Source organism: Fragaria vesca, linkage group LG6, assembly GCF_000184155.1.
Source record: "Fragaria vesca subsp. vesca linkage group LG6, FraVesHawaii_1.0, whole genome shotgun sequence".
Classification (NCBI taxonomy): domain Eukaryota; kingdom Viridiplantae; phylum Streptophyta; class Magnoliopsida; order Rosales; family Rosaceae; genus Fragaria; species Fragaria vesca.
The window spans coordinates 33,652,143-33,667,877 of NC_020496.1; the positions used below are offsets into that span (position 1 = coordinate 33,652,143).

Consider the following 15,735-nt stretch of genomic DNA (forward strand, 5'->3'; position numbering starts at 1 on the left):
ACAAAGCATGCGGATGCAACTAAGGTGGGCTTTTTTTTATCAAAACGCAGGTCGTCGATTATTTTACTCAAAGACGAAAATACCCCTCAGTTCTCACACTTACCTCGCGTCCTTGAACCACCCACATCTTTCTCCTCCAAAATCTCCAATTCATTCCAATGGCGACCTTACAGAGCCAGCTCTCTGCGATTTCGGTGATCGGCTCCTGTTGCTCGTCTTCGTCGTCGTCTTCCTCCACCGCCACCACCTCACTGGTCTCCGTCGCCAGGCGGCCGCACTCCGGCCGGAAAGTCCCCGACGACCGGAGGCGGAGTCTGCAGAGGTCCGTTGTCCGAGCAATGGTTCAGCAGGTCGTGCCCGGAGCTCCGGCGGCCTATGCTAAGGAAATGGAGAGGCTCTCCGCTAAAGAATCACTGCTTCTCGCCGTGAGTGTCGATAATTGTGATTTTCAACCTAATTAGTTCATAATTTGGTAGCTTTTCTATGCTTGGTTGGTTGATTAGGTAGAGTTGAACTGATAATTATATATGAGCAAATGTGAGCTGGCTTGTTTGGTTGTTGCTTTCAGATTATGCTGCTAAGTGCAATATTAACTTTCTAATGAGCTTCTGAATCCAAATCGAAGCTGTTGTGCTCAAATGTTGAGCTCTATGAGACTTTTTTTTTTTTGTCATCGTGCTAGACTAGTGAGTTTAACATTTACGATTCTTGAATTATCTTTAACCTAGTTATCTTGAATTATCATACTTAATTAGTTGTTTAGGGAGAGTTACACTGAAAATATATGAGAAAATGTGAGGTACAGTCTGGTTGTTACTTTCAAATTATGCTGCTAAGTACAATTTTTATAATGAGCTCTTAATATGCAAATTGAAAGCACACTAGTGTTCAAATATTGAGCTCCATTCAGTTTCGGTGGTATAGTTTCTTTACAAAGTGTTAGACTAGTCATGTAGTACAGTTTAAGTTTTTTTTTTTTTTTTTTTTTTTTTTTGTCTCCCTTGAAAATCCATAGTCCAGCTCTTCTTTATTGGTCTGACATAGTCTCACCCTAACAATTGAATGCCGGTATCTTTTTGTTTCAGTTCAAAGATGCTGGGGGTTTCGAGGCATTAGTCACTGGAAAGACGACAGACATGCAGCGCATTGATGTCAATGAGAGGATTACTGCTTTGGAGCGGGTCAATCCAACTCCGCGCCCTACAACGTAAGCGCTTATCAGAACAAAGCATTCCCACATTTTGTGTGCTCTGGATGACTTGTTCACTTGTTTATTCAGCTTCCCAGGTCTCCCTTTTTGGAAGGACGATGGAATTTCGAGTGGTTTGGGTCCGGAAGCCCTGGTTTATTTGCTGCAAGATTTCTGTTTGAGTGAGTTTTTTTATTTATTTTGTTAGTATCGGTTTCAAATAGTTTGCTTTGTCTTCAGTTTTGAATATAAAGCTAGCGTATCTTATTCATGCAACTTCTCTCTCCAGGAGATTTCCTTCAACATTGGCCAGTTTGTCAAAAATGGAGGTGCTCATCAAGGATGGGAATGCAAAGATTACCGCAAACATGAAAATATTGAACTCGGTATTAGATTTTGTCTGTAAAATATCCATATAGCGAAAGTACTCATCTTTTATTCTTAAAATGCAAGTCACATTTATATTCACAGCTCAAGCATGATTTGTAATGGATACTGAACTTGAGCGGGTCATAATCAGGCTCTAGAGTTGGTCATGTTTGCATCAGATCTTTGGCTTGCTTGTGCAAGTGGTTTAGGTAGAGCATCACAAAATCAATCTGTTTCAAATAAATTTGCAAATTTGCATCATGTCTTCGTCCTTTTTTTCTTGTACTCTTAGGAAGCCGAGCAATTATCTGTGTTCAGTCCTGGCCCTTTTTATAATTATTGGTGTTCATTTATAAGACTTGTGAAAGGAAAAGACAGAGCAAAAAAAAAACAGATAAAAGAAAAAACAAGAAATATTTAATTTTTATTTCAACAGTAATTTGGTGAAATGACAGATATTAAAGACCTATGTTGAACTGTTGATTTAGGCATGATGTTATCTATTATTTACACTCACCAATGTCACTGTCTGGATGTCTGTTCTGTTGAAGTTTAACGAATTGAACTTTTGTGAGCATTCACTCTGAAGAACTTTCTGGTTGTTTGCAGATAGAAAGCAAATTTTCTCTGTCAACCAAGTTGTCAGTGGAGGGACCAGTTAGAATGAAAGAGGAATATGTTGAGGGGGTTCTCGACACACCAACAGTTATTCAAGAAACAATACCAGAACAGCTAAAAGGTGCACTTGGTCAGGCAATAAACACAGTGCAACAGCTTCCTGTTCCAATTAGGGATGCCTTAGCCAGTGGGCTGAGAGTTCCTTTAAGTGAGTTTAATATTCTTCTTGTCCCTTTATTTTGTTATCCTAATTTCACAATCACATATGTAACCCAAATGTATCGTCAGAACAGTAGCTTCTCTTTTGTGATCAGGTACTACGTAATATAATGGTTTAGGAAATTTGAGAAAACTCAAACTTGGAAAGTTAATTTTAACTTTAATCAATCCCTTTCATGTTTGTTATATTCTCCATTTAAGGTCAGGTAATATGTGATGGCATAAGGGCATCTCCAACAATTGGTCTAAATCCTAAACCTATATTCAAATTTTAGGCCACCCAAACCTATAAAATTCATATAGGTTTTGCTTCTCCAACCCATGGAGGCAAAACCTAAACATATTTAATCATTTTATATCATCATTTAATCATATATAAAGTAAAACCTGATTGTTTAATAATAAAATCTGACAGTAGCCCACACCCACTCACCCTCATAAATTATAGGTTTGGTCCTATTTGGTTGAGTCAAAATAGGACACATTTTAGGTAAATCCTATTTTAGCTCAACTTGGGTAGTAGGTTGGAGGTGAGATTTTACAAATCCTAAACCTATTATAGGTTTTAGACCAAGGGTTGGAGATGCTCTAATATACTCAACTCAGGAAAAACTGATTACTTAGGGTAAGAATATGTTTGTGAGTTCTTATGCCGCATAAGAAGTTGGAAAAGGTAGATAACCTTTTGTTCTTGTGCTACTGTTGTCATAAGCACAAAGGGTTCTACCTTTTGCAACTTCTCACGATCATCTCCTTTACATGTTTTATTAGATGTTCTTCTTCAGTCACGTAATGTATTAGGGAATATAAGAAATGTAGGGAATTTACTACTTAGGATAAAACAATGGTTTGTCAGTTCTTATGCCGCATTCAAAGTTGCAGAAGAGATAACCTTTTCTGCTTGTGGTTTTGTGGTCATAAAGAAAAAAGTTTCTGCCTTTTTCAGCTTCTTATCCAGCATCAGTTGCTTCAATTGGTTAGCCATCATGTTTTCTTTATTGATTATATTCTTGTAATCTCCTTCAACAAAAAGCCAATGCCAGTCATGATCTTCCTAGGGATACTGCCGAAGACGTGATTAAACATTATACACTTACTATGAATTTCATGAACATGTTGTAGCCTGTAGACTTGGTTAATTTTTTTTGCCTATGTCATGATTATAAAAGTCAGAATATATTCCTTTTACAATTAAATTAGATGTCAATTATTTACTATTAATTAAATTTTAGGTTGGGGAAGTTAATGGAGCTATAACATTTGCTTTCTTAAAAGATAAATGTTCATTCATCAACCCCCCCCAAATCATAGAGTAAGTGTGTGTTGGAGGTAAATGATTGAACTTCTTATGGGGCACCATCATTGAGAAGAACCTTGGAAATTGTAGGTGTTATATAATGATGCCCCAGGAGAGGTTTGTCCATCTATGGCAATTGGGGAATATGTAAAATGACTTCTGGTTAGCCACATTGCTGTTTAGACTTTATCCACCTATCCCACCTATCTCTCATGTCTTAGTAATTTAATATTCATCATGGAAATCCTGCCATCATACTACTCTCTCCCCCAATAGTCTTTTGGTTGAGGTTGAAACTCTGTGCGTTCAAATTCTGCTGATATTTGAATATCATCTTGTAAACAATTTTGACATTCATATGTATCCTTACGCATTGAATGAACAATTTATTGATGTATGGTTTGGTTTGGATGTGGGTGTCTAGAATGCTTCATTCAATATGATAAAGGAGGCAATTTTGAGATTTTACTCCTTTTCATTACTGATTTCATCTCATCTCTGCCTCTATGCACCTAGTTCTTATTATAAATCCATGCCAAGTGTACTGCTCTATGCTCAACTATTTGGAAGGATCAGCTTCAATTATGTATGTCAGTGGCGATCCCTGCTAATGCCCCGTCTTACAAGATAAAATATACCAATTTAACCTTCCATAAACTATTATTATGTTAATTTGGCCTATTTCACCTAGCTCTCATTACATCCATGCTAAGCTTTACTTCTTGCCTGCAGCTGGAGCTTTCGAGAGACTCTTCATGATTTCCTATCTTGATATGGAGATAATGGTAAGTATTCTACTTACTATTATCTGTACTTCAGTTTAATTATGTTTTGCTGTGTAAAACTGAGCCTCTTATGTTACTGATGGTTAGCAGAAATGGATATATTATTACTCTGTAAACTTAAAACTTCGGTATCAAACTCGGTGGAACTTACAGTTAGGGTTTTAAACCTATTTTCTTCAACTAATATCTTTTTACAAAATTGTTTGTGTTGAACTTACTTCATAGATTGGGAGAAAATAAATTATTTTGTTTTGTCATGGATCTCCCAAACAGGATACTCCATTCCTCTTCTGTGGGAAATGACTGAGACTCAGTTTCCATTTATAAGTATATTATTATTTTGTGCGTGGTGTAAAAAGGTCTGTAAAGGCCTCCAGTACACTTTGCATGTTAGTTTTAGCTTCAAAACTGTAAGATTTGTTTTAAATCCATTATTTTTCCTAGAAAACGATATTGTTAGTTTGACTTTGCATGAAAGAAAATTCACAAAATGTCAACGGTAATGCCCTTTTCTGAGTTTTTAATTGATTTTGCAATTGTCTTAGATTGAATTATAGATAAAATAAGTTCAAATTGCTCCCCTACCCTTGAACTTTTGGGCTTGGAATTTAAATTTGTCTAGCAAGAACTTAGTAGTTGAGTCTTTCAATGTTATACCACAATGATAATTCCAATTCTTTTCACTTTTCATTTTCTTTCTGGGCGGTGGAATTATTTTATTGACCACTAAAATATTGCTCGTAATCAATCTTGCTTAGCACGGCAGGATTGTAAGACTTTGGTCTACCCCAAGAGATGCACACTTCTCCTACAAATCTCCGCACAGAGTTTAGGGGAGGTCAAACCTTAGACAATTGATTTTTGAGCCATCTACTTCATCCAACTGTCAATAATAATTGTGCTTTCTCTAAATATACAATATAATATGGAGGCTCCAGTTTTTTATACAATATAATATGGAGGCTCCAGTTTTTTAAGTACAAAACAGGGACATTGTGTCTTTCGGCTGTAGGTTCTTATAAATGGAGGTGGCAAAATATTATTCTGTGATGGACATGAGAAGATGACGTTGATTTTTAATGTATTTAAATGACTGCAGTTTTATACATTAGTAGGTTCTGAATTCTGTTTCTGGATTTAATACAGATTATAAGAGATGCTGCTGGAGTTCCTGAAATACTTACAAGGTTAGATTCACCCTCATCTCCCCTGGCTGAAACCATCCCGGAGTATGAGAGCTAAAGGTGCTGTTATGTATGGGAACTAAACTCTTTCTATTTTTGTAGAGTTCACCTTCAAATGATAGTTACCTTTTATGTCCTTGTCTCTGAATAAGTTGTTACTCTTCTTCTGATTTCCCTAAATATTTTGGCGAAATTTTTAAGTAAAGGACGATGAGGAAAAAATCAACCAGCCACCATTAATCACCAAAAAATGTGTAAAATGTTCCATATCTGTAAAAATTCAAGTCAATTGACCGAGATTGAGTGTTTGTAGTTTTCTTGAAGTCTTTATGCATGTGTTTGTTCTTAATTATAGTCTAGATAATCACTGGATAAGAACAAGGAGACTAGTGGAATATTAAAAACTTGGTGTGAAGTGTGAACATGCTTGACTAAATTGCACCCACGCTTATTGACTAAGATGTGCTCTGCTCTGCTGTCTTGCTGGTTTCATTTCTTGTCATCTCATGTTATTGCCTTTACATCACCTGGAAGGACATCTCAATATTTTCTCTTTCCATTTTTATATGTTGCTTGTTTTAAATTCATTTGCCTCTGTCGAGGAAACCTTTTTGCTCTTCAAAATGATCCTCTTGAACATCTGATGACTGATAAGTGTATGGGGTGATCATTTGAAGCTTATGGAGTGCATAATCTTTCTTTAACCTTGGCCGTTCAATTTTGAAGCCGAACATATCTCTTGCCATTGAATTCGTTAGGGTAATGGTTCTTTCGTTGGAGTCTCATGAATTAAGTTGACTGTTTTCAAATTTTATGACATTCGATTACAAATCTACGTTATTATAACGGTCATGATTGAAGGTTGTCATTTATCCTTTATCAAGTGAAAATTACTGCCTTTCTGTTTGCTTTAAATCGACTACCATTGATGCTCCATATCACATTCGGTCTCTGACGTGCTAGCTTTTCTGAGGAGTTTACGTGTGATGGCTATATGCAAGAATTTCTCGTTATATACGGCAGCAGGCAGTGGTGATGTGCATAAGGGAACTCCAATCTGGTTCTGGGTTCAGGTATCGATCGTTGTCTTTGAAGGCTCAACTCTTGGTGTACGGTCGTTGTAGACCAACAGATGCCCACTATTATAGCATCATAGTTGAAGACTTGAAGTGATAGGTGGTTTGAGACTTTGAGTCGTACCTGTCATGTATATTGTTTAGTTTAGGTTCAATGATTTTGAGGCTAATCATGCCACTAAGAAATGAATATTGCATATTGCACATAAACATTTAGTTAAAATGTTGACTTTCCGCCGCTGTTTCTTAGTCAACTTATTAACCCTCTGCTGCAAACCCAGACAATAATTTCACAGCTTTTGGTGAATCGAGCAAAACTGCTTGATTTTCTAATAGCTGGTGTTCTAAAAATCTCTCTTGGCGGCCACCTTGGCGCCACCATCTGTCTGGGTTAATTTGAGCGGCGTCTAGCCGTCTAGGTGAGCTGAGTTTATAAAGATAATATATTGAAAAAGATAATATATACTTATAAAGTTATAATACTAATCTTTTTGTCAAAATATAGGAGTATAAGTTTTTTTCGTTAACATATAGGATCGGAGTATAAGTTTTGTTAAGGGAAAACTACACTTCTATATTCAACTATTTTAATATGTTTTTAGATAAAAACCCAACTAGACGGTCGCCTAATTTTCTCTTGAACACCTGGGTGGTGCTAGGTCCCTCTTCTTTTTTTTTTTTTTTTTTACCTACCCGACTAATCGCTAGATTTTAGAACATATTAATTTGTGCTTATATACTATATAGACATATGTACATAGGTATACGCATACATATGTACATCTATGGTATCTGAAATTATACGTATACATTATGTACCTTCCGTACATTCACATATGGGTGAGAAGAAATATCTCTTGCTCTTTAGAATATTTTTTTATAAACGAAAATCATCTAAATCGTCACTAGCTACTTCTCTTTTAAACTTTTTAATGTGTATTATTCAATTAAATTAGTAGACAACTAGGTATATTTTTGCTTATGAAAAGCAAGTGGGTATTGCAAAATGGTGTTCAAAATCTAGTAATGGAAGTTTCTCAACAGTATCTCCTAAATTTGGAGTAGTGTATCTGAATTTTCATGTCAACATGATAAGAGAAAATGAGAAGAGACGACTTGTGTATATAAAAATTAAAACATACGAAGAAATTAAAGAGACTTGCATCAAGTTCTGCAGAGCAAGCCACTGCCAGCCATATGGTTTTGCAGGCCTGAAATTGCCCAATGTTATGCAAGAGTGGTTCTCCAAACCATAATGGCTCTGAAAGAGAGAGATGGACAGAGAGACCCAATTTAACAAGAGACAAAAGGAGAAGCAGGGTGAAAGCTATCCTCCAAAAAGAAAGAAACAAAACCCTGGTTCAGCACTATTCAATTCAAAACTGCAAAAGAAAGATGAAAATGAAATGTTATGGCCACTTTACTTCCAAATGGAGATTGCCAACTGCAATATCTCTCTGCCTCTCTGCCAAAACCCAGAAAATATCCCAAAAGTATATGATTAACTTTAAACCCTTATATTTACACAGCAAAATGAACCACAAATACTAGAGTTAAGTTAAAAACTTAAAACCCAAGAGATTAAGCACAACCCAATTTCAGATTCATTACATTCCTTCTTCTTCTGATGATGATGGTGATGAATTACTGGTACTACTAAGCTAAACAAGTTGGGTGCCTTCAAAACCATGCAGCAAGTGAGAATTTGGAGCAGCAGAAGCAGACTCCAAATTGGGCAGCATAGGATATTCACCAAGCTCTTGGATAAACCCTTCCAAATCTGCAAACCTCTCCAAAAACCCACCTGACTTCTCTGCATTCCACATCATCTCTTCTTCCTTGATCACTCTCTCCGATCTCTGAAGCTGCTCGAAACCCCGGAACCCGGAACCGCCTCCGTTACTTCTCAGCAGCTCCATTTTCTTGGCCTCGGCCATGAATGCACTTCTCTGATGATGAGCTTCCGACGCTCTTCGTGAAACTCCTTGCGCCCTCTTCTTCTTGTTGCTACAACCGTTGTCGGATGGCTTTCCGGTGAGTCTCTGGACTAGTTCCCGGAAATTGGCCACGTCGGTCTTGATGATCTCGGGTGCAAATATGTGGATGATTCTGATTTTGGGTTTTGGTTTTGATATTGTTTGCGAGTCTCTGTGAACGGCCAAAGCATTTGAGCTTGTTCCCCAAGTTTGTTTCTTGCTCATCATCATCTCCTCCATGAGAAAAGTAGTGAGGGAAAGTTTGAGAGAGAAATGTTGGGAATTGGGAGATTGGGGGTTTGTGGAAGTTGGTGTATATCTATTTGTTTTCAGAAGGGAGAGAAGGGGATGCTTACTTATATAAGGGGAGGGATTAACATTGAGGGGGTGGTGTTACATGTTAATTAACTATTAATCACTTAATCAATTGGATGGCAAATCAGAAAAATATAATACATACAAGATTCAACAAAAATAAAAATAAAAGAGGGGGTTTGTCTGGCAAAAATGCTTTTGTCAATGGAAACAAAATGGTCCCCCCATTACCCAAATTGGTATTTCTTGATTATAGTTATACAAATTGTATGTGTGTTGTTTGTTTAGTGCAAAACTTGTAAGATGGCCTTGAAAGATTTGGGGTTGTGGGAACTATGTGGTGGAACATGTAGACAATAACTAAAGGAGGGCTTATTATCCATTGATTATAGGGTACCCAGTTGCAATTTGCAATTGCATTAATGTAAGCAGTTAGTTCTTACCAGAAACTATTGCATGAATCTCCTCTTCTCCACATCTTGCTTGAGCTCTTGAAGAGCAGAAGAGAGATAGGTGGTTCAAACTTCAAAGTAGAATCATTTTATAGTGGTCATTTTGTTTACCAACCTATTGAAGTGGAATTGGTAGCTCTTGGGTTTGTGGTAACTAAAACTGAGTTTTGATAACTTTCGCTTTATTTTTAGTTTTTACAATAAAAGATCTCTAAGAAAATTTTGAAAATCCTAGAACATAAACAAAGTTAACCAATAGTATGTTTGTGAAGATGAAATATCAAGTCATTTGTGTTGGCTATTAAGGTCTGATGTGGTTGACCCCCAAGAACTATACGGCTAGACCTCCCGGTGGCCGCTATGACAAGCAAGACAATGAAAAACCATTAACTCATTGTTTAGATTTTATCTTATTTTCTTGATTATAATAATTTCATATATGTATATACCACATGTCCACATTTGTTACCACAACAAACTTATTATACTTGTTTTACATAATTGAGTGGACAACAATTTGTTGGTAATCCTGTGAAAATGTTGCAAGTGAAGTAGCTACCTTCATTAGAACTAAAAATATTAAAAATGACTTCTTTCACCACAATGACACAAATTTGTTGTCAGGTCTATTCATGTGGGTATCACAAACATGTATCTCAAAATTTTATGTTAATAACAACCAAATTTGTTTGATTAATTTGCTTAAATTTGATACAGTAAATTCATAATTTAAGGACAGTGAAAAGCAAAGGTTCTAAAAAAGGCCTAGGCACCGCCTAGGCTCCCGGAGATGGTTGCCATCCCGATTTTAGGCAAATCGTCTAGTGTAGGCGGCCGGCCGTTTTTTAGCCACCTAGGCGGCTAGGTGGAAAAAAAAAATTTGAAAAGTGAAAACCATGGATTCAGATGAAGAGGAAGAAGAAACTATGGATTTTGAGTTTGACTCCGATACCGAAGAAGTACTTGAAGGACGTGGAGAAGAAGAATTGGAGGAGTAGGCTTGCAAGAATGTATTTTTCTTTATTTGAATTGTATTTGGACATTGTTGCCTAGTTGGTGAATTGTGTTTTTTACTTTCGGATTTTCCTAAGGTCATTGATGTTTAATTGCGTTTCTTACTTGTTTCAACGACATTGTTGTTGAATTAATGTTGAATTGTATTTCTTATTTTTCTGAGAACATTGTTGTTAGTACATCTTTAAGGACGTATGCTATATATTTTCATTATTTTCAGCGTTATATGTTTTTTTTAAAATTATTTTTAGACATTATAATACATATTTTAATTGTATTTATATAATTATTTGTTATTAAAAAATAAAATAAATACAAAAATAAAAATCCGATTAATCCTCGATTAATCTTTTGGGCGCTATCCGCCCGACTAGCACCCAACGTTTTTTAGAACCTTGATGAAAAGTAACACTTTTTATTATTGGAACAAGGAGAGAGGTGCAATTTTGCCAATGATATTAGTTTAGCGTAATTCTTTTCAATTATAAATCTAATAAGAAAACAACGTGGTAAAATACAAGTCATAGGTGAGCATCCGAATCAAAATTTACTTAGTAACCATTGCGGCATATTTGAAGGTAAAATAAATCTATTGAGTGGGATACCTTCCGTCGATCAATATTGATCTGAGTTTGGGTTTCCGGTGGCTTTCTAATCTAGATATATGGCTTGGGTCTAGTTTGGATGTTGAGTCTTATGTCTTTATTAGTCATTTTAATGTTTGGTGCATGGACAATGGAAACATATTCATTTTGTAGATTCAAATCGTGTTCAGATTGCTTGATCATCCATGTTACCACTCTATTAACTGTAGTTAAATATGAGGAATATTAATTTGGAAAAGATCATGCTCCCCAATATCCATCAGGGTATCAGTTGAGAAATCATGGTAGGCAATGATGGAGGGCAAATCTGTAATGATGGTGCTAAACTATTCCAACAAAATGCCGTGTCGTTGGAAGCAACCAAATGTCATGCGCCCATTGGGCCTTTCCACAATATTGTACGACAGCCGTACTTAATCCCGCGTTTAACACCGACTCTTACTGTTACAATGATTTTTAGCTGTTTAGTCCTCCCAATTTGTTGTAATTAACTTACCTTTACATGATACCAAAATTGGGACATAATCTCTTTTGCATACAAGTTGAATTCAGTTTGCAAAATGGTACGAAGGGTTATACAGCAACTTCAAGCGTGGTATGTGGTTCACCCTTTTCATTTAATAAAGAAAATGAAACTCTTTTTGAAGTTGTATGCCACTCGTTATTTTGAAGAATCAAATAGATAGTTAAATTTTTGAGATTGAGAATTAGCTTCAAAGAGTGCATATACAAAGGGTTACATATTTTGAGCGCAAATTGTACTCCGATCCTAAGTAATCATTGCGAAGCCGGAAACCCATACCGAGAGATATGTCTAGCCGTAAAATGAAAGATAACTCGACAAGCTAAAGAATCAATGTCCTAGCCTCTAGATTTTGAAAGAGTCATAGAAAGGTTGAACCAAAAAACAGGAGTTGAATATTTACGTTTGATTTTGTATCATTAATTGATTATTTAAATGATTTGTCACTAAGCTCTTATCTCATAACTAGTTGAAAGAGGCCGGTTTTAAGAAAAATAGACCGTACTCACTAATGGAGCTTTCGATACTAATTAAACACATGCACACCAACTTGGATCATTCTTAAACACTAACTTAGTGTCTCGTATGAATAATTAGTTGACTATGTTTTAACCTAATTAGTGTCCCATATAAGGTTGCATTATTCATCAATGGAATATATATTTGGTTAGGGGTGGTCACATGGCACACGACTGGTTCTTGTAGAATTGGTATAACTGCCATACCATATAATCGACCAGTTTCACTTTCTCTCCTTTTACATGATCATCATAGTTCGTCCCCTATATGCATGCAGAAAAGGTAGTCATGCTTTTGACAACTCAAATTTTCCTTTACTTCTATTGGGAACATAATTACCAACTTTATTTGTATTTCTTGTCTTCGTCATAATTACATCATGCTGATCATGATTTCCCATATACATGTATAAGTCTATATGTTATATATAACTGGCTTCACTATTTATTCAGTGGGAGAAGTACTAGAGAGAAAAACAATAATTAAATCTTAACTTCGAATTCTATCTAGGCCAATTGTAACATTGTATGTTCGATTATTACTAAAAAAAAAAAACAAAGTAAAAGTGTGGATTGTAAAATTAGACGTGTAAATTTCAGTTCCTTATATAAATTGTCTATATATTATATATTGTTAAATTGGATAGTTGGTGGAAACTAAGCATTTTACTATTAGCCTGGTAAATATTGGGTATCATTATTCTCCACTGTTCTTCCTTTAGCTGCTATCCAAGTTTTTCACTTCGACACTTTTGAAATTAGTCGTTATAATTCTCACTTGTTCTTGAAAAAGAAAGAAACTATCTTAGTTTTTCCGATGAGAACAAGTACGTGTTAGCCGGCAGATTAAAAGGTTAAAGGCAACTAAATGCAAGAATTATGTACGGCTGGATCGGAGATTCTGGTTTTCTGAGAGAAACTTTAACCGTCGATGTGCATGTGAATGTGATGAAGGTTGTGCTCGTGCATGCATGTGTATGTGTGTTGCGTCATCATCTCTGGGAGAGAGTGAGTGCACACGGGTCTCGTGCCGGCCCAGTGGCCCACGGCGCGTCGACGTGCGGGAGAGCGAGTGCCTTGACGTCGTCGTCCTCGTCCTTCTCTTCCATGGGATGAGCGGCACTCACGACTGCACTCGACGATCCAGTACTCATAGCTAACTGGGTCTTCGCTGGCTTCTACTTCTTCTTTTTTTTCTTTGAGAAGGCATCTTTGCTGGTTTTACATGCATTATTTTAGCAAACGAAAAATTGCCCCTAGCCTGCTGGTGTTTTTGTTTTGAAGAGCTAGCTAGCTAGCTAGCTGCAGTGTATATATGTTTACACATGAATATATATTGTGGCATGCACGTACACATAATAAAGATCCTTCTTCGATCTGATATATATGGTACTACTCGCACGTATTACACTTGTGGTTTCAGCTAGCTAGCTAGACGCTTCCAACTACCAATTCAGGTAAAATCCTCGGAAAATTATTGGCTTTCTGATATGAATATATATGATGAAACCCTGTAATCCAAACCCAAATTCATTGTCCAAGTCGCCCCACAAGATTGACTCTTCTTTCTAATTTAAATTCCTCGCTCTTTAGATGGCGGGTCTTTTCCATTTCTAATTTCTTACTTGCGCGCGCATGTATAAAAATTACTTAATCTGCAGCTATATATAGATCGATCGAAGTGGTTGATTAATTAGTATATTTTCAAGTGTTACAAGATTTCAACATCTCTTTGATTATCGATCCGCAACGTAGGTACTATATAAACGAACTAACAGAGAGAAGAATATTTTGGTAAATGTCAAGGCTTGAACACTAGCCTGACACTGTGTTTTATTTATACAGATCAGTTGTTTACAAGATAAACATCTCATGTACTTGAGATAACAACAAATACAAACAGAACTCTATCGTTTGTGATACATGGGATATACATAGCATATCTAGAGATTAGAGAATCTAGGGAACTAGCTGTTCCTATCTGAACTGGAATCATCATGATCTCTTAATTCTGTTAGGTTTGGCTTATCATTCCCCCGCAAGCTGAGTGGTCTGGGAAGAACAGGAAGCTTGGAGACCAAAAAATGAAAACGAGAGGCAGACAAACCTTTTGTAAAGATGTCAGCAACTTGATCAGCAGTAGGAACGAAAAGAACTTGCAACTCTTTATTCACAACCTTCTCTCTGACATAATGATAATCAACTTCTACATGCTTCGTCCTGGCATGGAAAACTGGATTGGATGCAATGACAATAGCTGATAAGTTATCACACCAAATTTTGGGGCACTGTAAGAATAGATTAAGATCACAAAACATGGACCTTAACCAAGAAATTTCTGCAGCAGTAAAGGCAAGTTGTCGCTACTCTGCTTCGGCACTCGAGCGGGACACAGTACGATGAGTCTTGGAGCTCCATGAAATGAGGTTCGAGCCAAGATACACACAATAGCCGCCAGTAGATTGACGATTATCCGGATCTCCAGCATAGTCGGCATCAGAGTAGGCACTTATAAACAAAGAACCAGGCTGATATTTAAGGCCATAATTGACTGAGAACTTGAGATAACGCAGAATGCGTTTAACAGCAATCCAGTGGATATTGGTTGGAGAATGCATGAATTTACAAACCTGATTGACCGAGTAAGATATATCTGGCCTTGTGAGTGTGAGGTACTGGAGAGCTCCAACCACGTGTCGATACTCAGTAGGATCAATGAGTGGTGTTCCAGAGTGAAGGCTTAATTTCTGACCAGTTGCAGATGGAGTTGCACAAGGATTGGCTTCAAGCATCTTTGTTCGAGTAAGTAAATCCACAATATACTTTTTCTGAGTCAAGTAGAGAGAAGAGCCATCATAAGTAGCTTCAACACCAAGGAAGTAGTGTATGCGACCAAGATCTTCATGGAGAACATTTTGCCTAGCTCAGATATAAGTTGAGATAAGTGACTGCTGCTGTTGCCGGTGATCAATATATCATCCACATAAATAAGCAGAATAAGAAAAATGCCATTTTGTGCATATGTAAACATAGAATAGTCGGAGAGAGACTCCAAGAACCCCAAGCTTTCCAAGTATTCGGCAAAATACTGAAACCAAGCCCTCGGTGCCTGTTTGAGGCCATAGAGGGAGCGTTTTAATCTGCAAACATGATTGGGAAAGTTCAGATCAGTAAAGCCAGGAGGTTGTTTCATGTAAACTTCCTCTGTCAAGTGTCCATGTAGAAATGCATTGTGCACATCAAGTTGTCGAACATGCCAACCATTGGTAACAGCAAGAGCAAGAATTAAACGGATGGTTGAGTGCTTCACCACGGGACTGAACGTTTCAGAGAAATCAATGCCCTCTTGTTGATGAAAACCATTAGCAACCAGTCGAGCCTTATAGCGTTCAATACTGCCATCTGCTTTCCTTTTGAGTTTGAATATCCACTTGTTGGGCAAGACATTCATGGATGATGTAGATGGAACCAAGTCCCAAGTTTCATTCTTTTGTAAAGCACGAAATTCTTCTTCCATTGCTAAGCGCCAGTTTGCATCTTTGGCAGCTTTACTGTAACACGTAGGTTCTGCAACAACATCATTGGTGAGAGAAAC

At 36.9% G+C, this 15,735-nt stretch overlaps 2 protein-coding genes across 2 annotated transcripts; one reads left to right on the forward strand and one right to left on the reverse strand.

Moving 5' to 3' along the window:
• Nucleotides 1-137: 137 nt before the first annotated feature.
• Nucleotides 138-5,989, forward strand: LOC101315258 (probable plastid-lipid-associated protein 13, chloroplastic-like). Its single transcript, XM_004304317.1, has 7 exons — nucleotides 138-425; nucleotides 1,086-1,207; nucleotides 1,288-1,371; nucleotides 1,479-1,575; nucleotides 2,168-2,384; nucleotides 4,425-4,477; nucleotides 5,624-5,989. The coding sequence occupies exons 1-7, from the start codon at nucleotides 159-161 to the stop codon at nucleotides 5,717-5,719; spliced, it is 936 nt and encodes a 311-aa protein (XP_004304365.1). The 5' UTR covers nucleotides 138-158; the 3' UTR covers nucleotides 5,720-5,989.
• A 2,409-nt stretch (nucleotides 5,990-8,398) lies between these two features.
• On the reverse strand, nucleotides 8,399-8,953 carry LOC101300945. The gene has a single exon (XM_004306168.1). It carries the CDS (start codon nucleotides 8,951-8,953, stop codon nucleotides 8,399-8,401), a length of 555 nt encoding a protein of 184 aa, XP_004306216.1.
• Nucleotides 8,954-15,735: the final 6,782 nt, after the last annotated feature.

What these genes read in the sequence shown, in the direction of transcription:
- LOC101300945 (XM_004306168.1), bottom strand. Translation starts at nt 8,953, where the DNA reads ATGGAGGAGATGATGATGAGCAAGAAACAAACTTGGGGAACAAGCTCA.
- LOC101315258 (XM_004304317.1), top strand. Translation starts at nt 159, where the DNA reads ATGGCGACCTTACAGAGCCAGCTCTCTGCGATTTCGGTGATCGGCTCC. An exon ending in CCAACTCCGCGCCCTACAAC is followed by an intron (nt 1,208 to 1,287) that starts GTAAGCGCTTAT and finishes TCAGCTTCCCAG; the next exon opens with GTCTCCCTTTTTGGAAGGAC. An exon ending in TGGGCTGAGAGTTCCTTTAA is followed by an intron (nt 2,385 to 4,424) that starts GTGAGTTTAATA and finishes TCTTGCCTGCAG; the next exon opens with CTGGAGCTTTCGAGAGACTC.